A 25,757-nucleotide genomic window follows, 5' to 3' on the forward strand; every position below is an offset into this window, starting at 1 on the left:
CGGCACCCCACACCTGTGCTGCCCCCCACACCTGCGCTGCATCCACAACCGCACGGCACCCCACGGCCGCATGGTATTCCACACTTGCATGGACACCCACATCCGCACAGCGCCACAAACCTGCCCTACAACCCCACAGACCACAGGAAACCCCACACCGACACCCCACGCCCCCATTTTTCCCCCAATTCCAGCGCACCCCATCCACTGCCCGGTTGCCGGCCGGACACGCCCCCGGACACGCCCCGCCCCCAAGCCCCGCCCCGTCCCCGCGCGCCGTTACGGCGCTCGCTCCATTCTCTCTCTCCACCAATCACCCGCCTGGCTCCCGCCCCCGCTGCGCTTCGATTGGCTGAGCCGCCTTGGGCTCATCCTCGCGCCATGAAACGGGCCAATGGGCGCTGCTCCAGCCGCGTCCCCCCTCGGGCGCGGGGCACGCTGGGAGTTGTAGTCCAGCAGCGGAGCAGGCAGCGGCAGCGGCCGCGTCTCACGACTGCGCGTCCCGGCGTGCCCCGCGCGGGGGGCGGGGCTGGCGGGGCAGTGGCGGCCGCGGGCGGCGGCGGCGGGATCGGGGATCGGCACCATGAGCGGCGGCCCCGCGGCCTGGACAGCGGCCGAGCGCCAAGAGTTCGCCGCCTTCTTCCCGCAGATCGTCCGCGACCTGACGGAGGACAGGCTGGGGCACCCGGAGGTGGGAGACGCCGTGGCGCGGCTGAAGCAGGTGAGTACGGGAAGGGAGCGGCGGGCAAGGGGCGGGGGGCTGCGGGCCAGGGCTGCCCGCCTCGCTCCGCTCCCGCAGGTGCTGGAGTACAACGTGCCGGGCGGGAAGGGCAACCGGGGCCTGACGGTGGTGGCCGCGTTCCGGAAGCTGGCGGGCCCCGCGCAGCAGGACCCGGAGAGCCTCCGCTGCGCCCTGGCCGTGGGCTGGTGCATCGAGCTGGTGAGAAACGGGACCCCGGGGATGGGACCCCCTGGGCGCCCCCCGTTCCTAATCCAGCCTCTCGCAGTTCCAAGCCTTTTTCCTGGTGGCTGACGACATCATGGACGCGTCCCTGACTCGCCGGGGACAGCTCTGCTGGTACAAGAAGGTGAGAGCGTTCAGGAGGCCCCTGATCATGGGCAGGGTCCCCTGGGAGTCAGGAGGCTCTGTGACACCTCCCTGCCTTCCTGGTGCAGGAGGGGATCGGGCTGGATGCCATCAATGATGCTTTTCTCCTGGAGTCGTCGGTGTACCGGCTGCTCAAGCAGTACTGTGGGAAGCAGCCCTACTACCTGCACCTGGTGGAGCTCTTCCTGCAGGTGAGCCCGGCTCCCCAACCCCTTCCCGATTTCCTGGGGTCTGGGCCCTTTCTGATATTCGACAGCATGTGGATCTTGGAGTGTTCCTTAAATTCCTGGATATCCCGCTGGACACACCCTTCCTTCGGACTCAAAGAGGAACGGAAACAGGGCTTGGCACAGGGCTTGGTGTCTGCACTGTGATGTTGGGACTTTCCTGGAGGACTGTGTGAATAAATCACGGAATCACAGACTGGTTTGGGTTGGAAGGGGCATTAAAGATCATCTTGTTCCACCCCCCTGCCATGGGCAGGGACACCTTCCACTGTCCCAGCTTGCTCCAAGCCCCGTCCAACCTGGCCTTGGACACTTCCAGGGGCAGCCACAGCTTCTCTGGGCACCCTGTGCCAGGGCCTCCCCACCCTCCCAGGGAGGAATTTCCTTCTCATATCTCATCTAAATCTCTCCTCTTTCAGTGTAAAACCATCACCCTTTGTCTTGTTCCTTCTGCCCATGCAAAAGATCCTCCTCCTCCTTTTTTATAAGCCCCTTAAGTTCTGGAAGGCTGCAATGAGGCCTCAAATCCTTTCTTTCCTCTCCAGACAGGCTACCAGACCGAGCTGGGGCAGGCACTAGACCTTATGACTGCTCCCGTTTCCCAGGTGGATCTGAGTCGGTTCAGCGAGCAGCGGTACGGAGGCCAAGGGGCAGAGCTCAGTCCCTTCCCGGCCGTGCCGGACACAGCTGTGCCCTAAAACTGAGCCTGGGGCTGGTTTGGGGGGAGCTGCTGCTGGTCCCCTCTGTTCCTGATGCGCAGGGGGTGGGAGAGGGGCTGAGCCTTGTTCCTCTGCCACAGGTACAAGGCGATTGTGAAGTACAAGACAGCGTTTTACTCCTTCTACTTGCCTGTGGCCGCGGCCATGTACATGGTGAGTTTGGTGGGAGCAGCTCAGGAGGGGCCTCACCCTCGTGTGAGGCTGTCCAGGAGGGCAGGTGCTGGGAGCCTTTATCCCTGTTCTTCCTTCCCTCCCCGCAGACGGGTATTAACGGGAAAGAGGAGCACGAGAATGCCAAAGCCATCCTGCTGGAGATGGGAGAGTTCTTTCAGATCCAGGTAGGAGGCGGCTCCGTGCCCCTCGGTGCGTGCCAGGTGCTGCGTGTGGCACTCAGGTGTTTCTGTTGTCACACAGGACGATTACCTGGACTGCTACGGGGACCCAGCAGTGACAGGGAAGGTTGGCACTGACATCCAGGACAACAAGTGCAGCTGGCTGGTGGTGGAGTGTCTGCGCCGGGTCACGCCAGAGCAGAGGCAGATCCTGGAGGTAAAGGCCGGGATGACACGCCTGGGAGAGGGGATGTAGTGCTGGAATGTACACCTGGAGTGCAGGTGCTGGGCTGTTACCTGGCTGGCAGGAGGGGGCTGAGCACTACGGGAGGACAAACAGAGAACAAAGCTCCCGCCCCATCCTGACGGAGCAGCTGCAGCAGCACCATGGGCTGCGATGGGACCTGACTCACTCCAGGGTTTTCTCAGGAGAACTACGGCTCTAAGGAGCCCGAGAAGGTGGCAAAGGTGAAGGAGCTCTACAATGCCCTGGGCATGGAGGCGGCTTTCCGGGAGTACGAGGAGAGCAGCTACCTGCGGCTGCAGGAGCTGATTGGGAAGCACGCCCAGCAACTGCCCCAGGACATCTTCCTGGACCTCGCACGGAAGATCTACAAGCGCCAGAAGTGATGGAGGGGCCTGGCAGGGGGCTGCGTGCCCTTGGCTAAGAGGACTGGGCTTAGTCACCCACTGGCTGGAGCTGCTCCCTGCTCTGGGAGGGGCCGGGGCCGGGTTGTAGAGGGTGCGATGGGATGGCCTGGGGGTGTTCAGCGCTCTCCCCGCGGCCGTGTGTCAATAAATGTAAGTTCTTGTAGGTGCGTCACTGCCTGGTGTTGGCTGGGGACAGGGCTGGACGGCGGGGAGGGGGATGCCGGCACCGCCCGTGCTTTCCAGGGTGGGGGGGATGCCCGGAGCACCGCCCCCGCCGGCGGGGCGGGACCGGGCGGCTCCCGGCGGGCGGTGGCGGGGCCGCGGCTCCTCCCTCCCTCCCGCAGCCGCATTCGCCGCCGCAGCGCCGAGGTGAGCGGGGACGGGGACGGGGATGGAGCCGGGCGGGGGCTGGAGGGGGATGGGTAGGGCCGCGCCCAGGAGGATCGCTTCTGCTGCCTGGCCGCCGGTCCTCGCCCTGGGGCCGGGGATGCTCGGGGCCGGGGGAGGCTCGGAGCTTGCGGATGCTCGGGGCTGGCGGATGCTCGGAGCCTCCCTCCCGCGGTCTCCGCTGCCCGTTCTCTGCCCGGGGCCTCTTAGCAGGTGCCTGTGGCCGGGGTTCCCCCCCCGGTAAGGCCGGGTCCGGTGGTGCGGCAGCGGTTCTGCAGCGGTTCCCATGGCCGGGGGCTTCCGGCCAAGCCCCGGTCCCTGAGCGCCCGCCGTGCCACCGCCCCCGGCCAGGACAGCCCCCCGCCTCCTCGACGAGGCTCCAAGGGCGTTTTCTCCTTGACGGCATCCCCGAGATGCTCCCGACCCTCCGGAGGGAATCCAGCCCCGGAGCACCCGAGCTTCCTGGGATCATTCCCAGGCCATGCTCCAGGGACCAGCGGCTGGCTGCAGTCCCTGCCCGGCCGCAGAGCCCCAAGTCTGGCAGGACGCTGTGAAGCAGCCCCTGTCTCAGGCAGCCCCTCTCTCAGGGCACATCCCCATCTCTGATCCCCAGACCCCCGTGCCAGGCCCTGCCGCAAGGTCACTGCCATCTCTCTTCCCCCAGCTGTGCCTCTCTCTCCGGGTTTGTGCCGCCGTGTTCTCCCCTGACCAGGAGGGCGTTTGGTGCTTGCAGGGAGCTGGATGGTCTGAAGAGAGGAGCTGCTGGGCTTTCCCGGGTGCCCCGGCACTCCCAGTGAGGCAGCGCCATGCTGGCTCCAAAGAAAGGCCTCCTGTGCAACCTCAACCACATCCACCTGCAGCACATCTCCCTGGGGCTGCACCTCTCCCGGCACCCCGAGCTCCAGGACACGGACGGTTCCACCGGTGGGGGAGACCAGACCGGCTGCACCCAATGCCCGGAGAACCGTGAGCCAGTGGATGCCAATTCCAACAGTCCCTCCGTGAAGTGTCGGTGTTGCGAGTCCCACGCTCCAGAGCCGGAGACGCTTGGGCTCCAGAACCAGGCAGTGCAAGAGGATTTCCCCTGCCTGCACAGCGGAGACGAGGAGGAGGCGGCTTCCCCTTGTGATCCCCCTTGTGATCTGGCTTCTTCTTCCTCCTCCTCCTCCTCCTCCTCCTCTGTCAGTAGCTGCTCGGATTTCAGCTTGGATGACTCCCCGGTCTCGGTGTACTGCAAGGGGTTTGCCAGAGAAGAGTCCCAATCCCCTGACGGGCAGCTGGACGTCATTCCCATAGAAAACGCCTGGGATGGCGAGGCTCTGGCTGACCAGGACAGGACGTGTGATGGGAGAGATGCCAACCACAACTCCCCGGTGCTCCGGAGAGCCACTGCCGTGGCCAGCAAGAGCCCAGACAGCCTCTGCAGCAATAACTCTCTCGACTCCCACTGCGATGAGCTCTCTCCCAGCACAGCAGCACAGGAGACCACCAGCATCTGCACTGACCTAGACCCTAACTGCAACCCGCTCCCCGAGCCCGATGCTGCTCCTCCAGCACCGCCTGTGCCGGAACGGCGGGACCCCGGGATCCCGAGCAGCGCTCCAGAGCCGCGGCCCCGGCCCGGCAGCCTCCCCCCGCCTGTGCCCCCTCGTCCCCGGCGCCGGCTGCAGGTCCTCAACGCGCACAGAGTGGAGCAGCCGCTCGGGCCAGTGCGGCCCGCAGAGCCCAAGGCCGGCCCAGGTGAGCTCTGCAGAGACACGGGCACGAAAACCATCACCTCCTTCCACGAGCTGGCCCAGAGGAGGAAGAGGAACGTGGCTGGGCCCACACTTGCCCAGGCCAGGGCTGACCGCAGTGACTGGCTGATCGTGTTCTCGCCTGACACGGAGCTGCCCCCCACCAGCGAGCTGCTCTCCGGCACCGCGGGCCAGGAACCAGCCCAACCCCAGCCTCAGCCTCAGCCCCAGCCCCAGCAGGACGGGCCAGCCAGGCCTCCCGGCTCCAGACAGAGAGAGGTGACGACGTTCAAGGAGCTGCGGTCCCGCAGTGCCGCCAGGCAGCCCAAGGGCCAGCGGGCAGAGCCGGCCCAGCACCCCCCCCGTGCCCCCGGGGACGGGCGTGGGCTGGGGGCCCCCCGCGCCCCTGGGGGGACAGGTGCTGGCACCCAGTGACGGCCACCAGCTGAGAAGGAGACCCCGGCCGAGCCTGCAGCCCATCGCGGAGGGGCAGCCGAGGGATGTGGAGAAGGGGGGGCTGCCCCCAGGGGAAAAGGGGCTGGGCACTGCCCTGGTCCGGAGGCTCGGGGGTCCCGGCGGGAACCCCGTGGTGCCACGGGCGGCCCAGAGAGGAGACGAGACCTGCACGGGGGGTGAGTCTGGGTCCCTCCGGGGGGGGCCGGGTGGAGTCTGCCGGGGGGGCTGCGGGGCCGGGTGCGCGTCTCCGGGCGGTGGGAGCGATCCCGGGGCGCTCCGGGCCGGGCACGGTCAGAGCCGCCGCTCCCTCCGCGCGGGGGTTCCCCCGCATCGCCGCCGCGCCCGGAGGGACGCGCGGCCCGGGAGCTGCCGGGGCTGTCCCCGCTCCGCCCCGCGGCTCCCAGCGCGCGTCCTCCGCCGCGGGCCCGGCCCCGCCGCCCGGCCCGGCCCCGCCGCCCTTCGCCCCGCCGCCGCCCCCGGCTCCATGAGCCGGCGCGACCCGGGCCCCGCCGCCGGCCCCGCTCCTCCGCCGGCCCCGGGCAGCGCTCCCGCCGCCGCCCCGCCTGACCCCGCTGCCCCGCTCTCTCCAGCCAGGCCCGAGCCGCTCGCCCCTGGAGCCGCCGCTGGAGCCGCCGCTGGAGCCGCCGCTGGAGCCGCCGCTGGAGCCGCCCGGCCCGGCGGGGGGAGAGCGGAGGGGGCCCATGGGGAGCAAACGAAAGGTTGGGGCAGGTCCTCCCCGGAGCCCCCGCGGGGCGGGGGGCGAGGGAGTGAGACAGAATGGGGCGGGAGGGGAGGGGGGGGGAACGGGACCCCCAGGGTCGAGAGGGTGCGAGGGGCTCGTCCTGGGGCGGGTCGGTGTCCTGGGCACCCGCAGCGCTGGGCTGGGGCAGGGCAGGAAGGGACGGGCAGGGGAAGGGGAAGTAGGGACAGTGCAGGCAGGGACAGGCAGCGCTGCCTGCACCGGGCCCGGCCCTGCCCAGCCCCGGCAGGTGGTCCGGTCGAGCCGGAGAACGCGGGTGCGGCCGCCCCCGCAGCTCCCCCGAGGGTCCCCCGCCTGCGGCTCCGGCCCGGCTTGGTCACCGTGGGCGCTGCAGGGTCCGGTGGCGGTGTCCGGGGCTGCTCGGTGCCCGTGGGTCCCTCTGTGCTGACCCTTCTCTCGTTCTCTCCCTCCGTCCCCAGCGCTGCTGGTCGCCGTCAGCTCCGCCGTGGACAAGGTGATCGCCCACTTCAGCACCGCACGGAACCTGGTGCAGAAGGTGAGGGCTGGGCTGGGCTGGGCTGGGCTGGGCTGGGCTGCGCAGGAGAGGGTTTGGGAGTCCCAGGGGTGGGATTCTCCCATTCCTCCCAGCGGGATCAGGGTCAGGTGCTGCTCTTCCCCTCCTTCCCCTCTCCTTGTGCCTCTCCCAGGCCCAGCTGGGGGACAGCCGGCTCAACCCCGACGTGGGGTACCTGCTGCTGCACACCCTCTGCCCTGCGCTCTACGCCTTGGTGGAGGATGGGCTGAAGCCGTTCCAGAAGGATGTTATCACAGGCCAGAGGAAAAATTCCCCCTGGAGCGTGGTGGAAGCCTCCGTGAAGACAGGTGAGGGTGAGGTTGGGGGCATCTGGAGGTGCCTGGAGTCCCGTTGCAGCCCGGGCTGGGCAGTGTGTGCCCTGGGCAGTGACTGTCTGTACTCTGTACCCCACAGGCCCCAACACCCGCTCCCTGCACTCCCTGTGCTGGCACGTGGCCGGGCTGGCCCCCCTCAGCAGCACCAGGCAGAAGTTCCACGCCTTCATCCTCGGCCTTTTGAAGTGAGTGTTGATCCCGCCGGCCCCGCTGCCATGGCAGGCTGGAACTGTCCCAAGGGCTCTAATTTGGGCTCCCTTTGTCTTGTTTAGTATTAAACAGCTGGAGTTGTGGATATCTCACCTGCAGAAGAGCCCAGGTAAGGACACAGTGCCCAGGAGCTCCCTGCCCAAGCCCTCTCACATCTGCCAGGCTCATAATCCCACACTGGGGTTGGGGCACATCCATGCTTGGCTGGAGTTTCCGTAGTGGATCAGGGCATCATTTTCCATGGTGCATCTTCAGCACAGAGGGTGGTCTGACTGACTTAGACAGCCTGGCTGGCTCTTGGCGGGGATGTGGCAAGGACAGGGTATTTTGCACCTGCCTCACCTGTCCCTGTCCCCTCAGGTGTGATCTCCGTGCTTTACTCACCCACGGCCTTCTTTGCCCTGAGCCAAGGCCCTCTTCCCCACCTTGCTGACGAACTGCTGCTGCTCATCCAACCTCTCTCGGTGCTGACTTTCCACCTGGACTTGCTCTTTGAACACCACCACCTCTCTGTGGATGTCCGGCCCTTGTCCCGCCGGTTGCAGTCACCGCTGTCTCCCGGCCGTCCCCCCGTTCCGGTGCGGGGGGCTGTGTCTCTGGAGGGCCGGAGCGGCACTGCCAGGGACAGCCCGGAGGATGAGAACCCCCCCGATGCTCTGGGCAGGGTGGGGGGCACAGGGGGCAGCACAAGGGCCCGGTCCCAAATGACCATGGGTGGGCTGGTCCCTACCCCCCCAGTGGGTGCTGCCCTGCACCAAACCTTCCAGCACGTGCTGCGCTGGGGCGACCAGCTCAGCCGCACCTTGCTGGGATCTGGCACCCCCCCAGAGAGTCACAGGCCTGAGGAGGGCACTGGGGGCACTGGGGACACTGGGGCTGGCCTCAGTGGCTGGTGGGGCCAGCTGAGCCAGAGCTCCAGGATTTACACTGCTCCTAGCAAGGAGAAGTTCCCCTTGGTCTGGTGGACGAAGCTGCGGGCGGCTGCAGGGGATCCCAGCCCGGGCCAGGCTGTGCAATCCCAAACTTCCACAAGTGAGCCGAGAGGCACGGAGCTGCAGCTCCTTCAGACCAAAGCTGTCCCTGAACCCTCCGGCCCAAAGCCCAGAAGCAGCACTGACACCTCAGGGACCTCTTCCCCTGAAGACCTCTTCTTGCCCACTGGAACTGGAGCACTCACCAAGCTGGATGATCCCACTGCTGGAAAGAATCTCCTGGCTGCTTCCCCGGAGCCTCCTGCCAACAGGAACCAGGCAGCACCTTCTGGCCCGGAGAGGGGTGATCCTCCCAGTCCTGACAGGGGCAGCTGGCTGGGCCGGCTCTTTGGAGCCACCAACCCCTCATCCAGGAGCTTCTCCCCCAGTCCTGACACCGTCTTGGCCAGGTCCAGGTAAGACCCAGCTTGGGCAGGCAGAGGGGGGAATTGGCGTGTGCTGAGGAAGGGTTTCTGTGCCAGCCTCACCACGGTGGCCTCACGGGGGTCTTGTACTGCCCCTGGCCCAGGATCTGTGCTCCTGGGATCAGTGCATGTCCCAAGTTCTGCTGCTATCGTGTTGTTCAGTCCTGTGGAGCAGCAGGAGCTCGTGGGGAGGCTCAGTGGTGCTCGATGGCTCCCTGTCTGCTCCCAGATCACCAGAACAGTCTGAGATAAACAGAGGGAAAAGCTCCCAGGCAAGCTTGTGGCTCCCTTTGCTTTGTGGCAGGAGACCGTCCCGCTGGCTGTCCCCCAGTCCACGTGTCCTGGCCGGGGTGGTGAAGGGCCTGGCGGCCGACAGGACCCGCGCTCCGGAGCAGCCGGACAGGAGCACGCCCGCCCTGCCCCAGGCCCACAGGTGAGGCAGGGCACGGGAGTGGTCAGGGTGGGAGCTGGTGCGGAAAGCCGGGGCTGCTCTCACACACGGCCTGGAGGTGCCACACGTCTCCCTAGGGAAAGGCACCGCTGCCCACTTGTGCCATGACTGCACCCCCGAGGATCCCCTCCTTCTGCCTGGCTTTGGGGGAACCTGAGCCTCTGCCCACCTGCAATCAATTGTTTTTCCCAGATGCTTTGGGGACAATTTTTAGCATTTTCTCGTGTGCTTTCCAGATTCATGGCAGCTCGTTTGGGGCAAGCATGTGGCAGCTCTGACCTGGCTGTGGCAGGTCAGAACAGCTCTGCCCAAGTGAGCTGGGTGGGCATGTGGCCACCCCCAAATGGTGTTTGGCTGCTTCCCTCTTCCCCATCCTTGCTGGCCCTGACCCCGATATCCCCACACCCTCTGTGCCATCTCTGATGTCCCCACACCTCCTGCCCTGCTCCCCCTCCCAGGGCCTGCTGGGCAGGACAGCTCTGTCAGGTGGCTCCTTGCACAGACCCCTCCTCAGGTGCCACCTCTGCCTGAGAAGGAGGTCCCTGGTTCCACCCAATTCCCTCCCCCCAAGTGCTGTGGGAGCCTCTGGGGGTCCTCGGGGTCCCCGGGGAGGCGAGTCCCCGATAACATTTGTGGTGCAGGGCAGTTCGGGCGCTGTGCGACCACACGGGCACCACTGACGGGCACCTGAGCTTCCAAAAAGGGGACATCCTGGAGCTTCTCTCCACTGTGGATGAAGACTGGATCCGCTGCTGCCATGGAAACAGCACCGGCCTTGTTCCTGTTGGTTACACGTCCCTGATTTTGTGAGGAGGCGGAAGGGACCTGAGGAAGCAGCTGCGCTCGCCCGCCGGAGCGGGTGCCAGCTCCGGGAGGGGACGTCTCCTGCCACGGCTTTGCCACCTCCAGAGCTTCACCACCTCCGGGGCTGGCAGCTGCCGGGGGACCGTGCCCTGTGCCTGTCACTGCTGCTCCTTCGCATGACGTCCCCGTCTGCCACCGCGTCCCCCGGCCCCGCTGCCGCGGAGCCGCGGCTCCTCTTCGGGACCTGCTCTGGCTCTCGGTTCCTCAGCTGCTGCCCGCACCTGTGCCAGGGCAGGGACGGCTCCTTTCTCTGCCTGGCCCTCACAGTCCCCTGTGTCGTCTCCGTGCCGTCGTGTCCCGCCACCTCCACGTGCCCTGCTCTGCCCTGGGGCCGGTGGCCCAGGCCGGCCCCCGCCACCGATGCGCAGTCCCAGCACTCTGTAAATAGTTGTAGCCACAGGAATGAGCTTGTTCCACGGGGAAAAGGCTGGAAATAAAGGTTGTGACTCATGTGTCCGCGTGTGTGAATGGAGCAGCGGGGTTGGGAGGGCTGGGAGTGGCCACTGGCCCGGCCCGACGCGGGTGGCCCGGGCTGGGGCTGGGGTGAGGAAACGCTCCGATGGGAGCAGCCGGCGCGGGCTGGGGCTGTGCTGGTTCTCGGCATCCAGGCTGCCGGCCAGGGAGAGCAGGGAGGCCTCACGCCCCAGCAGAAGGTGCCCAGGCTCCTCCACAGCATGGGAGAGGCGGCTGCAGCCTCCCAGAGCCAGGAATATCCCTGGAGGAGCTGCCGGGGACCGGCCCCACTGCGCTGGGAACGCCCCAGGTCACCGGTTTAGTTATTTATATCACTTCAACTAAACTTTTCATGGCGCGGAGGATGGCAGGAGGGGCTAAATGCCTCCAAGTTTTTCCAGGTTTTTGTCATTGCTTGTGATTTCATCCCAGAGTTTACAATTCATGCTGGGCCCCCCAGTAAAAGACAGATGTGGCCGTACTGGGGAGCGGCCACACGGCAGCAGCAGCCTGTCCCCAGAGGTGGTTCTGCTGCCTCCCATGGCCAAGGGACACGTTTCACCCGGCTGACTTCCCGTTTCGGTGGCAAAAAGCCGCTGTGTCAGCCCCCGGGCCGGGCTCTGCTGCCCGGGTAAAGCTGCTCTCCTTTCACTCTGTTCTCATTTTCACTTCTCTCTCTGGAATTTGTATTCCCAGACGAGTGACGTTATATCCTAATTGGAATGTCACTTGGCTCGCCTTAAGGAGGTTTGATTGAATTCCGCAGCTGCTTCTGGACTTTGAAATGGGGTCACGCCAGGAGGGGACAAAGCCGGGTGGCTCTTCCATTTTTTTTTTTTTTTTTTTTTAAATAAACAGCCCTCCAAGCCTTGGCCTGGGGCCTTGGGTTTAAAAGGAGTGTAGGGGTCAAGCCTGGCATTTTCATGATCGGAGGGAGTCAGACTGGGAAAGGGAAACAGAAAAATCAGGGTCCACAGAAGGGCTGCCGTGGAGAAGCTGTTTCGTTCCTGAGGGACCCTGGTCTCGCTGTGCCCTGTCCTGGGGGGACACTCCCGGGGGTGACAGTCCCCAGCCTGCCACCTGTGCAGGACAGGAGGGCTCCAGGCACTCCAGGGGTTTATATCCCTGGGGTTTATAGCCTGGAACAGGCACCCAATCGGTGCATTTAATGGTTGCTGTCCCACTTTGTCTCCCACACAACCGTGGCCACAGCCCCTCGGACACCACGCGGTGACTGAGCCGGCCCCGGCCCTCCTGTCACATCTGCCACAGCAGAGCCACTGCAGTCACACTGGATCCTCTGAAACACCGCTGATGGTGTGGCTGCTGGGTGTTCCCATCCCAGCTGGGTGTTCCCGTGTTCCCAGCCCAGCTGGGTGTGCTTGGCAGCCGGGACAGCCCCTCAGGAGCGCAGCAGCCGCAGCCTGTGCCCGATGCCCACCCTGTGCCCAGCCCAGAGCTCTGAGTGCCACCTCCAGCCCTTCCTTGGACACCTCCAGGGATGGGCACTCCAAACCTCCCTGGGCAGCTCCTGCCAAGGCCTGAGCACCCTTTCCATGGGGAAATTCCTGCTGCTGCCCACCCTGAGCCTCCCCTGGCCCAGCCTGAGGCTGTTCCCTCTCCTCCTGTCCCTGTTCCCTGCCAGCAGAGCCCGACCCCCCCGGCTGCCCCCTCCTGTCAGGGACTTGTGCAGAGCCACAAGGTCCCCCCTGAGCCTCCTTTGCTCCAGCCTGAGCCCCTTTCCCAGCTCCCTCAGGAATTCTCCAGCCCCTTCCCAGCTCCATTCCCTTCCCTGGACACGCTCCAGCCCCTCCAGGTCTTTCTTGTCATAAAGGGCCCAAAACTGACCCCCGAATTTGAGGTCCCTCAGCAGAGCCAGCAAAGGGGACGGTCACTGCCCTGGTCCAGTGGCCACACTGGGACTGGTCCAGGCCAGGTGCCATTGGCCTCTTGCCCACCTGGGCTCACCTGGGCTCATGTCCAGCTGCTGTCACCAGCACCCCCACGGCCTTTCCCAGCTTTTCAGCCACTTTTCCCCAAGCCTGGAGAGTTCCATGGGGCTGCTGTGACCCAAGGGCAGCACCCAGCACTTGTTGGCCCTCACCCTGCTGGCTTTGGCCCACCAATCCCATGGATCCAGCTTGCCCAGATCCCTCTTCCTGCCCCCTGGCAGATCCACACTCCCACCCAGCTCAGCAAAGAAAACCCCCCGAGCCAGCCGTAGGAAAAGATTTTCCATTTAATACTAGACTCTCAGGATTGAGATGCAGGCTTTTTATGCAATTACATCCAATGTTAAAATTGGTAATACATAATTTACAAAGATTAACATCAAAACAATGATCTATTTAGATATGCTTTGTAAAAAGGAAATATATTAGCAGCATTTATTTTCAGCAATCACACAGCCTACACCCATGCAGACTAAGGTTCAGCTCTATTTGCAGTAACGTAGTGCTTCCTGGCTCCGGCGGCGATCCTGGGGACACACGGGTCTGCTCAGTATTATAAAATAACCAAAAAATAAAAAAAGTCATTAATTTCTACACCAGTAAGAAAAAACAATTCTTTGCACTTACCTAACATTTGATTGTCTAAAAAACATTTTGTTTAGTCTTTCAACAAAAGAAAGATAAAATGACAGAGCTAGTGTCTCGCTTCTGTACGCACTTTATTTTTTTTTTTTTTAAAAACTTTTTAGTGTTTAACACCATTTGAGACAATGATTTCTGTTTGAAACTAAATGAGACAACTCGAGGGTTTGGACATGCGATATTCCTACTACACGCACGAGTATTTTATACTCAGGGTTCCTGGTACTGTACAGTGCTTCTCTACAGTAAGAAAATATTCCAAACTATTTTCTTATTTCTTTTTTTTTTAATAAAATATTTTTTTTTCTCAAAGGGTTTTTTTCCTTTCTTTTTTTTTTTTTGTTTTTTTTTTTTCTTGTTTTGTTTTCTCTTTTTAAATCAACACAGAAAAAGTTAATGGAATGAGTCATGTTCCACTAAGAGTAAAATAATTATAATAATAACAAGAATGTACATTAGGACGAGCTTGGTCCATAAAAAGGAACATGTAACTACGGTATTGCTTTACATCCACGCAGCAGATATATACAACTTGGCACATTAAAAACTGGATTTCTTATAAGAACACCTAAAACAGGACTGGATATGCATGTGTACGTCTGAGACAGGAAAGCAAAGCCACCGTCCAGGGGCAGTGGGGGCCGCCCGGCCCCAGCCCCGGCCCCGTCCCGGGGGCTCCGGGCTGTCGGGACAATCGCGATGTGGGAGGGGCCAGCGGGACCCGCTGCCCGGACGTTCAGCTGTCCACCAGCACACGAGGGTAGTGTTAGCAGTTGATAAATTCTACAGCTCACGACAAACACTCGCTCGGATACTGCCTGACGGGCACGGAGTGAAAGGGTCCTTGGGGTTTTTGTTGTTTTTTTTTTTTTTTTTTTGGGTGGTTTTTCTTTTGTTGTTGTTTTTTTTTCTTTTTTCTTTTAACAGATTTTTATTTGCACAACACACGAGACACACGAGAACCACAGCTTATCAAAAAAACCAACAGCAATGGTGGCGTCAGGAGCTGACTTTGCTTTTATAAAATTTCTCTGCAGAAAAAAAGTGAAAAAACTCACACCCCACCCCCTCCCCCCGCACAGCAAGTGCCTCATCCCAGCGCTCCTGCCCCGCTCCAAGGGCCTCTGGAAGCTTCTCCTTGGCACAGACCACAGGGACACGTGCACGGGCCGTCCCACGGCGAACCTGGCGCTCGTCCGGGGACGTTTCTCTCTTCTTGGAACTTGTGCAAATCAGAGGCCACAGCTTTAGGGCAGCCTTTCCTTTTAAGCCACTGGGCCTTTCCTCTCCCCTCTGGATTCCCTTCCCTGGCGTGGGCCACGGCGGTGCCGACAGCAGCTGGTACAATCCCAGGTTATCACAGGGAACATCCTCCTCAGAGTAACTCAGTCCTTTTCCTCTGCCCTCCCCCCCTTTTTTTTTTTTTTTTTTTTTTCCTCTGAGTGGGAATATCAAGCAAAAATAAATTAAATTTGACCATCCTGGACAATAACCACGAGGTTTCCTCAGTACCTAACATCAATACAAGGCACGCCCACCAACACACACACCAAGAGCACTGCAGAGCAGGGTGGGCGCCGCGCCGGCCCGGCCCCCCAGGTGCTACTGTTTTGTAGTTTTGTTGTCAGTTTGCTGCTGCCCCTCCTTCCCTGGGCTGGGCTCTGGCCCCCAGCCCCAGTGACAGACCCCAGAGCTCGGCTGCCCCTCCCGTGTCACTTCCTGAAGCTGCTCTCGGGGATGGTCAGAGTGCGGCGCCGCAGCTTCCGTCCCGACCCCTCCTCCAGCAGGTAGGTGACATCGATGGCTGCAACAGAGCACAGGTGCAAAAGGGGATTTCAGTCATTACAGAATCACTGGGGCTGGAAAAGACCTCCAGGATCATCGAGTCCAACCCGTGATCGATCCCCACCTGGGCACCCAGAGCAGAGCACTGAGTGCCACGGCCCGTCGTTCCTTGAACACAAAGTTCCTATTTCCTTATTCCTGGTTCTTTCAAGGATGTTTCCCTCCACTGTGATATCCAAAACATCCCTGGACAAGGTGCTGAGTGACCCAAGCTCTGAGCCATGGCTGGAGCAGACAACCTCCAAAGATCCTCCCAACCCAAATTTTGCATCAGTCCGTGACTGTCTGGCATTGCCAGAATTTGGAAGAGATGGGACAGGGCTCATCCTGGGCTTTAAATTAAAAGCAGGGACACACTTCACCAGTGGAGCCCCTGCCCCCTTATCCCACAGCTCAGACAACACCTACAGCAGGTACTCAGAACCCAAGGAAAGCTCATGAAAGGTCAAAAGAGACTTTCCAAATTTTCTTCAGTCTTTCCTGGCCTGTCTGTTCAGTTTCTCAGTTGCAGACAGGGAATGATTGGGGGGAATTCATCCACAGAAAGTTTCTGTGGTTATTAAAAATACTATACAAAACACGGTGTCAAAGTTGTAAGAAATTTCACTTGGATTTAATGGATTTCTGTTGCAAAGGAAAACATGGCTCCAAGGAAAACTGACTTTCCTAATGCTTCTAGCAGCAATTTCAGACAAAAACATTCATTTTATCAACACAGCTCAGCAAAGTGACCCCAGACCTGCAGGAGACCTGGGGCTGTGTAACCAGAGCCTGAAATCTCACCGTTTTTCCCTGGGATTTTCTCGAGGAGGTTGAGCAGGATCTGGTTCAGCCTCTCCCTCTGGAGGTGCCGCCGCTCCTCGGGGCTGCAGAGCGGCCTCGTGTCCGAGGGGTTCTCGTCCCCCTTTTTCTCGCTCTCGCAGCTCTCGCTGGCCACGGGCTCCTTGTCGGGCTCCTCGGGGCTGGGCAGCTCCCCCGGAGCCTGCTCTGGGGCCCCCAGCACCTCCTCCATGAGGGGCAGGGAATCTTCCTCTTGGTTTAAGTCTTTGATCTGTGGTTTTGAGCGATCGGATTTCCAGGATGACCTGCCAGGAGAAGAGGGGTTTAAGCAGCAGTTTGTCAGCCACTCACCTGAAAGGACAATTCCCAGTGAGTCCAGGACTCATCCATGCGCAGGGCCCCTCTGGAGCTCAGTTTCCTCCCTCAATCCCTGCACTCACACCCTCCAAGTGCTGTAACTTCATCTGCACCGCAACAAACGCAGCTTTGAAAACCAAACGGCTTTTTATTTTCAGTTGCAAACGATTTTATCTCCAAAAGCAGTTTGGCCCAGCCCTCAGTGGGGCTTTTCTGCAATAGTCACAGCCCGTGATGGATGTTCTTCTACCAGACCTGGGCTCTGACTGCCCCACAGACACAGGCAGTGGGTCCAGGACCTGGGTTCCTCCATCTGACAAGGTTGGAGGCTCCTGTTTTGGGCATCTCCTCACTCAGCTGCTTTTTCCTGACTTTCAAATGGCTCCTTTCTTTTCCTGATGTGCATTATTAAGGCTGCCTATCCCTTCTCGCTTGTTCCCTTTTATCTCTCTGAAAGTTTAGAGAGCTTTAAATAATTTAAACTTCTTATTCCCATGGCACCCAAGGGAAAGGGGCAGGAGGAGAGTGGGCACAACAAACAAACAGAATTATTTCATCTCCTCTCAACAATCTGGGGGGGGGAGACTCACCTGCCTCCGTTTCTTTTGTAGTTGTCTGGCACATAATGAGGCTGCAATAACAATGAAGATTATGGTTAATACCAAATCAAATTCACAGTGGAAGGAAGTGCTGGTCAGTCAAATACCCTGGAAGTACCAATGCAGGACACTCTGGAAATGCTGGTGTACCTCACCCATCAGACCTCACAGGAGGAGGCACAACCAAGTAATAAGGTAAATTAGAGCCAGACTTGTCTGATTCTTCACATCTTCTAAATAAATTTTAAGCCACAGACCACCATGATAAAAATCATCTTTGCTCTCTGCACAGCACGAGTCTGGAACCTTCTTCAAAGCCACTACAAAAACCTCTGTTCCAGGAAGAACAGAGCTTGCTGCTTGCAGAAGGTTTGCACATCTGCCACCTCTGTGCTGCTCTGCGACCTGCTCTGAGCTCACCACCACCATCCCTTCAGCACCTCCTTGCCTCTGAACTGCAGCTTCTCTTACACCCATTTTTACTTTCCAAGCTTGCTTTCAAGCCAGCTTTCCCCCCAGCTGTGCATACTCACAGAATCATGGAATGATTGAGGTTGGAAAAGTCCTCCCAGACCATCGAGTCCCAGCTGTGCCCAATGCCCACCCTGTGCCCAGCCCAGAGCTCTGAGTGCCACCTCCAGCCCTTCCTTGGACACCTCCAGGCATGGGCACTCCAAACCTGCTCCTGCCAAGGCCTGAGCACCCTTTCCATGGGGAAATTCCTGCTGCTGTCCACCCTGAGCCTCCCCTGGCCCAGCCTGAGGCCGTTCCCTCTCCTCCTGTCCCTGTTCCCTGCGAGCAGAGCCCAACCCCCACCTAAAGGATCAGCTCCCTCTGGCTGACCAAGCTTCATCCATCAACAGTCAGGGGCTTTCCAAAACTCCACCCAGTCTCCTAAAAACAGGGAAGGAAGGTGAGAACAATCCCACTTACTGAGAAATCCCTCTTGGGCGTGAGTTTCTTGGGGAAGTGGTCGAAGGCGTAGGGCTTGGTGCACACGGGGTAGCGGTTCCGGTGGATCTTGTAGAAGAGGTGAGCTGATTTATCCAGGCGGTAATCACAGATGTAAACATCCTGCTCCTTCACACCCTTCGGCCTCCCTGAGATCAAAACAAGGCACACAGGAAAAAACAGTCATGGACTGAGGGGGAAACACGTGGTTTATCACAGTGTGAGCGAGGCAGGGGCTGTCACGGTGTCCCTGTTCGCTCCCTCGTTCAGAACCCCAGCAGTGACACTGCTGGGTCACTCTGAGGGGAGAACCTGCACACTCTGATCAAACAGTTCCCAAACTTTCACAGAAACAATTATCAACTGACATAACTTTCTCTTCCCTGCCCCGTGCTGTCCCTCTTCAAACAGGAATCCCTGTCCCAGGGCAGAGCCATGGCGTGTCCTCAGCTCTGAAACATGCAAACATCCCCCACGGCCTTTGGACAGCAGGAACTGCTTCAGGGCATGTCCTTGGTTCCAGAACAGAGGGAATTTGTCCCAGTACTTGGCTCAGCTGTGCCTGGGTTCAGGGTGAGGATGATGTTGGTCACACCCCAATGGTTGGTTGGTGTCCAGCAGTGCTCACCCTCAGCCCAGGACTCCTCAGTGTCCCCAGCTCTGCCAGCAGGGCCAGGACAGCTGACCCCAGCTGGCCACAGGATATTCCACACCATGGAGTGTCCGGCCCAGGGCGGGGTGGCCGGGTTCCCCCGATTGGGTACAGGCTGGGCATGGGGTGGGCAGTGACTGCACTGGGCATCACTGGTGCTTCCTGGGGTTTATTCACAGGATCATGGAGTGGTTTGGGCTGGAAGGGACCCTAAAGCTCATCTCATTTCATGCCACCCCCTGCCATGGGCAGGGACACCTTCCATGATCCCAGGCTGCTCCAAGCCCTGTCCAGCCTGGCCTTGGGCACTTCCAGGAATCCAGGGGCAGCCACAGCTTCTCCGGGCACCCTGTGCCAGGGCCTCCCCACCCCCACAGGGAACAATTTCCTCTGTGTATCCAACCTATATTTCCTCTTTTTCAGGTTAAAGCCATCTTGTCCTGTCACTTCAGTTCATGATTAAGAGCCCCTCTCCACCTTCCTTGTAGCCCCTTCAGATACCGGACACCTTTGTCTCTTTCTGTAACCTCCCTTTCCATTACTACTACTGCTATCATTATTATTACAATTCTAATATTTTAATTTATTTCAAGCATGAAACTGTTTTAATCCCAACCCCTGGGTTTTACCTTGTTCCAGTTCCCTCCCTGTCCCATGGGGAGTGAGTGGCTCGGTGGTGCTGAGCTTTCAGCAGGGGTTAAACCCGCAGCCCACTGCCCACGTGCTCAGGAATGTGTTCAATTCTCACCTTTGCAGTAGGTGTACAGGTCAAGCACACAGCACGTCCCCACCACGGCCTCCAAGGGGATGATTTCGTACAGGGGCACCCGGAACAGCTCGTTGTGGTAGAACTTCCGAGACGGGGAATGATGCGTTTCGTGCGGACGGAAATAGTGGTGGCCAAAGGCGAAGCGCTCCTCTCTGAGGGTGCAAAGGGGACAGAAACACAAATCAGATCCTGACACAACTCACTTCATGCCCCCTGCTTCGTTTTGAGTTCCCTCTCTTGCACTTGGCTGTGATGAACAGCAGAGTCACACAAGTGTTCCATATTCCACTGCCCGCCTGCAGTGAGGGCAAACACTCCCAGCGTGGTTTCCATGGGCACAGCAGACTGTGACCGGCCAGGGCACAGCACTGACCCCCTCACAGCTGTCACTGTGTACCCATGGTCTGTTCCAACACTGGGGAAATCTCATCAGTTTCTATCTCTGATTCTTTGCTTAAACCTCCAACCTCACGTGTTTCCACTGTGCAGTTGTGGAGCACAGCTCCAGTTGGGAATTCCCCAGCCTCTGCACCTGGACCGTGCTCATTCCTGCCTTCTTAAGATGAGACTTCCATGAAATCCCTGTGGTAGGCCCATGGGATGTCTCAAACCCCAAGGATGTCCTGCACATACTTCTCGTTTTTCCAGAGTTTCTCGATGCGGAAGATGTCGAGCTTGTCCCTGTTGATGTGGGACAGCAGCCGGTACGACTGCCGCACCGGGTGCCCGTCGGGGGTCCTGCGGCTGTCTCTCATCAGGTAGACACAGTCACCTGGCCAGGGGCACAAAAGACACACCTGTGAAGAGCCTGGCCTGAGCCCAGCACACAGAACCAGGGTAAATAATCATTAGAACAAACACAACAGAGGCACCTAATGCTGGAGTGTAAGGAACGACACAAACCCACTGCAGAACCTGCCAAGGGAACAAAGGACACTCAGATGTTTTTCACAGCAGCTTGACAGAAAAACAATTCATAACTTTCCATGCCCAGCCTGAAAACACCAACCTGTAAGGAACCATAATCATGACAGACCACAGGATATGTAACGAAGTCAGTCGTGATTAAGAAAAGGTGTAGGAGTTAGTGATGGCTGCAATGTGTAAAGAAGAAATCTTTCAGAGAGAAGATACTTAGAGAGAAGATTACTATTATGAAAATAAATCCTGGCCTGAGAAGCCCCAATCCTTTGGTTATTCCAGCAGAATTCCAATGAGATACAGAGCTCAGGAAAGGTAAAGAGAATGCAGAAAGGGCTGAACAAACTGGCACTGCTGGCAATCAAATAGTATTTCCCAAGGGCAACCCCTAAACTTAAATGCATTAATTTTGTCCCATGAGTGAATTTACTCCTTAATTTCTCTGCTCTGACCTGTGAAATCACAGAATCCCAGAATGACCTGGGTTGGAAAGGATCTTAAAGACCATCCAGACCCAACCCCTGCCATGGGCAGAGATATCTTCCACTAGACCAAGTTGCTCAGAGCTCCATCCCACCTGGCCTTAAGCACTTCCAGGGCTGGGAAGAGATTCCACCTCTTCTGTTATTTACCTAAAAATGACCAAAACCTGGGAGGTCCCAAGCCATAAAACCTCCCCTGGGTAGGACCAGAGGTCACACAGCAGAATGTTCTGGCTGGAGAAACGGGCAGCAGCAGCTGCTCAGGAGGAGAAAGCACAGGAGCAGGCGAGCCAAGGAAAAGCCTCCCTGTGCTGTCCCTGCCCAGCTGCCTTTCTGTTGTTTATGGGCTTTCAGAGCCAAAGGCTACAGCTGGACCTTTGGGGATTAATCCTTCCTCCAAGAATTTGTCTAATCTTTTCTGGAACCATTCATACTCTGACCTCTCCACCCTCCTGTGGCAATGCTTGTTGCAAGCCACAGTCTGGTTATGCTTTCGTAAAAAAATCTTCCCAGAGCTGAACTGTTGCCAGCTCATTTCTGTTTGTTCCCCAACTTCTGCACTGTTGTGCCTTCCCGTGCTGCATTTCACAGACCTTCATCAATCACCCTCCAAATCACCTGGGCAGACTCTGGCCACAGAAAAGATGATCCAGATCGGATTATCCTTGTTAGCCTTGTTTTTATGGGTAGTGAGATCCTCTGGGCAATGGGATGTCAGAGCAGCACAGGGCAGGCAGGGGACAGACACCCCAGGAGGTTACAGGGAGGCACAATCACTCTGCTATTTTGTGCATAACCATCTCTGATACTCCCTTTGCCTTTTTGACTCATGTAAAACATTTTTTCTCATGTTCCCATTAAATTGCAATGACTCCTGGGGTTTTTTCCCATATTTTTTCCCCCTGTTTTTCCATATGTGTAGTTAAGGCTGTTTGCCCTCCATGGATACTGCTGTTATTAATTACAAAAACTGTGAAACTTCACAGCTTGGGAAAGAAATGCCAGGGAAACACTGAGGACAACATGGCCCCAGGGTCACCAACACCCCAGCTTCACTATAACCAGATTCAGGATTAAAGTGAAGCACAAGTAATTCAATTTTCATTAGTATAATCTCATTTATCCATCTTGTCTAAGTTTAAAAAATGCTCCTAAGGACTCCTCATACGCAGAAATTTCTCCCATACATCCAACTTAAATTTCCCCTCTGTCAGTGTGAAGCCACTCCCCCTTGTCCTGTCTCTCCAGTTCCTGATGAACAGTCCCTCTCCAGCTTCCCTGGAGCCCCTTCAGATCCTGCAAGGGGCTCTGAGGTCTCCACACAACCTTCTCTTCTCCAGGCTGAACATTCCCAGCCTTTCTCCACAGGGAAGGTGCTCCAGTCCCCTGAGCAACCTCGTGGCTTCCTCTGGACTTGCTCCAACAGTTCCATGTCCATCTCCCACTGGGGCCCTGGAACTGGACACAGCACTCCAGCTGGAGTCTCAGGAGAGCAGAGCAGAGAGGGAGAATCCCTTTCCTTGACCTGCTGCCCACATTCCTTTGGATGCAGCCCAGGACACAGGTGGTTTCTGGGCTGTGAACACGTTGGGAGTTTTTGGTCACCCATCACCCCAAGCCCTTCTCCCAGGGTTGCTCTCAGCCATTTCCCCACCCAACATGCAGCTGAGCCTGGGATTGCCCTGACCCAGGTGCAGGACCTTGCACTTGGCTTTGCTGACATCCATGAGGTTCACATGGTCCCACCTGTCCAGGTCCCTCTGGATCCATCCCTTCCCTCCAGCATTCTGACCACACCACACAGCTTGGGGTCTTCTTCCCACCTGAACAAAAGCTGGGATAACAACAGCTTCCCTTTGCAACTTTAAGGGTAACTTTTAAAGAAATTGGGGAGGTGCGTTCTTTAAAAGACTCTTAGAAAACAAGGAATGTGCTGAGAGGAGCTGCTGGCCCCAAGCAAAATGAAAATAAAACCATTCAATTTTAAACCACCTCATTTTAAATGAGCTTTTTTCAACTCTTCTTCCCCATCTCTCCCATGAGAAGAAAGCAACCCCAGCATTATTGTGCCTGACCGCAAGAGGAGCATTCAGAAAGAGATGTAGACAGATGCTCCCTTGCTCTAAAGATCAGGAAACTTGATTTCAGTTCCAGTTTCTGCAGATGTTCCAGATGCCCCTCTGCCCCAAAAAGGAAGTTTCCAAGGAAAAACCACAGCAGCTGTTGCTGGTGCACCAGAGATGATGATGTGTTACAATTTCTGGCTATGTGGGTTTTCCAGGATCCATTCTGACTCCTGTTTATGGATTCCTATCCAAGGTAGAACTCCATGTCCACTCCAAGGGATGTGATGGATCAGATCTGTTTTATTTGCATCATCTCCTGGGTTTAGGCATCAGGCAATTTTTGCAGAGGAAACTTGTCTGAGATGTAACACTCAACAACTTCCAGCAGAATTGCCAAGAAATTAAGAAACAAGTTCTCCAGGCACCGACTGAAGGACCTTCCCTGAGATCCTTCTGAATGAGAGGGATTTGATCACAGCAGAGTGTGACCACTCACACAGCTGATTTTCAGTCTTGTTCCTCCAAAACATCAGCTCTCAAGCTAGGAACTGGTGTTCAGGGTGCAGCTTCCCCTGGGCAGACACTTTGTGGCAACATCAGCCTCTTTCCAAAACACAACTCCCAGGAAAATGTAAATCCACACCCAGGCTGAAAGCCATGCTTTTGCCTCAGCATGTGGAATTACAAGTCCTTTCAGACACCAGAGGGAGTAAAAAGCTGCTTCTCCCACTGTCCAAGCTGCCTGATACACCCACAGCACAGTAAAGGTTGTGCCTGAGGAGTTTGGATGGAGAACTCAAGACCAGCAAGAAGCCCATGGATTTCCCCTTTCCCTGCTGGAGCTGCGTGTTCTGTTCCAGCACCTTCTGGTGGTACTTCCTTCATCTGCTCCCTGTGCCTGCAGAGCCATGTGGTGCCCAACTGCGGCAGTTTGGTCTCCTCTGTCCCCTGCTGGTGGCACACGGAGCTCAGCCACAGAGGGACATTTCTCTCTTTAAAGGGCATTTCTCTAATTCAGGTCACCAAGATCAGATCAGAGGCACACAAGTAAAATCTAACACACTGTGACAAAAATGATCTTAATGCTCTGAATACCTGGAAGATGCCACAAGCCCCAGATAAAACTTCATCCATTTCAACAGAGAATGTAAAAGCAAGGTCTGGTACAGCCCTTGAAGTGAGTTTCTCTCACAAAAAGCAAAAAAAGACATGAGAACCCCAAAGGCTGAACTCTGGACAGGACAGACAACGCAGAGCAACAACCAACAAGGAGAACTGAATGCCAATTCCAGAATCTTGCAGATGGGATAAAAAATATGCTGTTCTTTGACCTTTTTTTAATTCCCCACTTTCCTGAAGGCCGTCCTCTACCCATCCAGCAAACTTATCAACTGTTTTCACTCATTAAAGAGCAGTTTCCTAATAATGATAAAGGGTTCTTTCTAACCTTGTGTGTATCTGTAGGATGAAATAAGAAAACCAGTATTTTTTATCAGTGAGCTGAATTGTGTGGCTGTGGCAGCTGCCTTGGACAGATTCAGGAATTCAGAGCACAGTCCGGAGAGATAAGCTTCGGGGAACACATAAGCAATGAGCTGGATGTTTTAATGACCATTCTGCACTAAAATACTGGAGGTCTAACAGCCTTCTTGGCCTTCACTTCTAAATGCTAACTACCAGTAGCTGCCTCAGCATCATCCTCCCCTGGCCACGACAGCCCTGGCTGTGCTAATTAACATTTCTTCATCAAGAGCCTGTGAGAACTCCTACTGTCTATCACTCCCAGCATCACGGAGAGAGCAGCTTCCACTTGTGAAAAATGAGAGTATTTTTGACAGGGTAATACCAGAGATCCCTGCACATCTGATGGAAACCCCAGCAGGCCCCAGAGCCAGCACATACCTTGGCGGAGCAGCAGGTCGTCCCTCAGCAGGCAGATGTAATAAACACAGCCAGGCTGGGCATAGTGGGGGCGAGGGATCATGGGAACCTCCTGCAGGGAAAAAAGAAAGGGAATCCTGAGCTGCCCACCATAATCAGTCCAAAATTGGGCTGACACCTTTTTGGAAATATGCAGAGAAAAAGTGACCCCTCACGGAACTGAACCTAAGTCAAGGAAGCTTCATCAACCCCAAAAGATATAAATTCTAAATGAAAATACAAAAAAAAAACCCCTAAAGAGCTGCTTTAGTTTAAATAAGGAAGGAGAGTCTTGTTTTACCCTGTTCACAGCTCGAGGTTCACACTGCTCACACAGGTAGTGCTCAACATCCGAATTCACACCCATGCAGTCACAGTGCTGCCAGACCTGGAAAAACAGGTACAGCCCAGTCAGAAAGTCCTGGGACAGATTACAGCTGCAATCTGCATTTTCTCAAAAAGTATTAAGGAAAGCAAGAAAATAAACTTCACATAGGAAATTCAAGATTTTCTATGAACTATTTCACACCACGGCAGCAGACAGACAAAATCTCCATGTAGCAATAAATTTAAAAGCCCAAAATTTTAAAATTAATTTCCCTCTCCCAAGGGCAGGAGCTGGGGCAGTTTCAGCTCCTCTGCTCAATGGAAGTTGCACTTGCTCTGTGAAAACAGAAATCTCTCCTCTTGTGGAGAGGAAACGAAGGGCTGGAGAGTTAATTAATGCTCCCAAGCACATGGAAACTGCTGGTGAAGAGCCCCGCTTGCTGTGGAGGAGAAGAGAGCAGGCTCCCTTTGGGCTCCCCACGCTCACCATGCACTTTTCACACTGGATCATGAGCCCCTCGTCCTTGTAGAGGCCGCAGATGCAGCGGATGACGTCCTCGTCCTTCTCGTGCCCGTTGTCCTTGTCGCACACCGAGGTCTCGCTGCTGTCGGCCTCGCTCGCCGTCTCCCCCACGATCTCGTCGATCTGGGCCGAGGCCTCGTGCCGGGCGTTGTAGTAGGCCTTGCGCAGCCGGCACACGTCCCGCCCCGTCGGGGACTTCCTGCCGTAGTATTTCTGGAGAAATCAAAAAAAACCCCACCCCAAAGTGCTTTATTTCCAAGTCCTGTCCTGTTTAGCTCCTGCCCATGCACGCCTGGGAGGGGTTTTCCCTGCAGCTGCAGCCCCAAAGCTGGGTGCACCTCTTCATGTCCCTCCTGACTCTGACCAGCAGGT

At 57.5% G+C, this 25,757-nt stretch overlaps 3 protein-coding genes across 4 annotated transcripts in view; 2 read left to right on the forward strand and 1 right to left on the reverse strand.

The window, feature by feature from the left end:
• The first annotated feature begins 538 nt into the window (after window positions 1-538).
• On the forward strand, window positions 539-3,200 carry FDPS (farnesyl diphosphate synthase). Its single transcript, XM_032093793.1, has 9 exons — window positions 539-721; window positions 800-940; window positions 1,008-1,088; window positions 1,177-1,299; window positions 1,881-1,969; window positions 2,135-2,207; window positions 2,315-2,392; window positions 2,469-2,603; window positions 2,816-3,200. Exons 1-9 carry the CDS (start codon window positions 584-586, stop codon window positions 3,014-3,016), a joined length of 1,059 nt encoding a protein of 352 aa, XP_031949684.1. The 5' UTR covers window positions 539-583; the 3' UTR covers window positions 3,017-3,200.
• A 741-nt stretch (window positions 3,201-3,941) lies between these two features.
• On the forward strand, window positions 3,942-10,600 carry RUSC1 (RUN and SH3 domain containing 1). Its single transcript, XM_032093770.1, is given in 10 exon segments — window positions 3,942-5,517; window positions 5,519-5,792; window positions 6,207-6,335; window positions 6,796-6,872; window positions 7,024-7,198; window positions 7,305-7,410; window positions 7,498-7,544; window positions 7,796-8,822; window positions 9,136-9,264; window positions 9,924-10,600. Coding segments are annotated over 10 exon segments (3,420 nt in total). The 5' UTR covers window positions 3,942-4,230; the 3' UTR covers window positions 10,093-10,600.
• Window positions 10,601-12,820: 2,220 nt separating this feature from the next.
• The window catches only part of ASH1L (ASH1 like histone lysine methyltransferase), a 63,856-nt gene continuing 50,919 nt past the window's right edge, over window positions 12,821-25,757 (reverse strand). For both annotated transcript variants that reach the window (XM_032093769.1, XM_032093768.1), the window contains exons 20-28: window positions 25,350-25,598; window positions 24,837-24,923; window positions 24,518-24,608; window positions 19,780-19,918; window positions 19,126-19,298; window positions 17,708-17,874; window positions 16,766-16,806; window positions 15,822-16,123; window positions 12,821-14,997 (exon numbers count right to left, since the gene is read on the reverse strand). In XM_032093769.1, coding sequence (XP_031949660.1) covers window positions 14,906-14,997; window positions 15,822-16,123; window positions 16,766-16,806; window positions 17,708-17,874; window positions 19,126-19,298; window positions 19,780-19,918; window positions 24,518-24,608; window positions 24,837-24,923; window positions 25,350-25,598 — 1,341 coding nt within the window. In that variant the 3' untranslated portion in view covers window positions 12,821-14,905. The remainder of the gene's footprint in view (window positions 14,998-15,821; window positions 16,124-16,765; window positions 16,807-17,707; window positions 17,875-19,125; window positions 19,299-19,779; window positions 19,919-24,517; window positions 24,609-24,836; window positions 24,924-25,349; window positions 25,599-25,757) is intronic.

Source organism: Corvus moneduloides, chromosome 29 (assembly GCF_009650955.1).
Source record: "Corvus moneduloides isolate bCorMon1 chromosome 29, bCorMon1.pri, whole genome shotgun sequence".
NCBI classification, from domain to species: Eukaryota; Metazoa; Chordata; class Aves; order Passeriformes; family Corvidae; genus Corvus; species Corvus moneduloides.

Excerpts from the sequence above, each read along its gene's own strand:
- FDPS (XM_032093793.1), top strand. The coding sequence starts at position 584 with ATGAGCGGCGGCCCCGCGGCCTGGACAGCGGCCGAGCGCCAAGAGTTC. Across the intron at positions 722-799 it reads CCGTGGCGCGGCTGAAGCAG|GTGCTGGAGTACAACGTGCC; the intron begins GTGAGTACGGGA and ends CCGCTCCCGCAG. Across the intron at positions 1,300-1,880 it reads TGGTGGAGCTCTTCCTGCAG|ACAGGCTACCAGACCGAGCT; the intron begins GTGAGCCCGGCT and ends TTTCCTCTCCAG.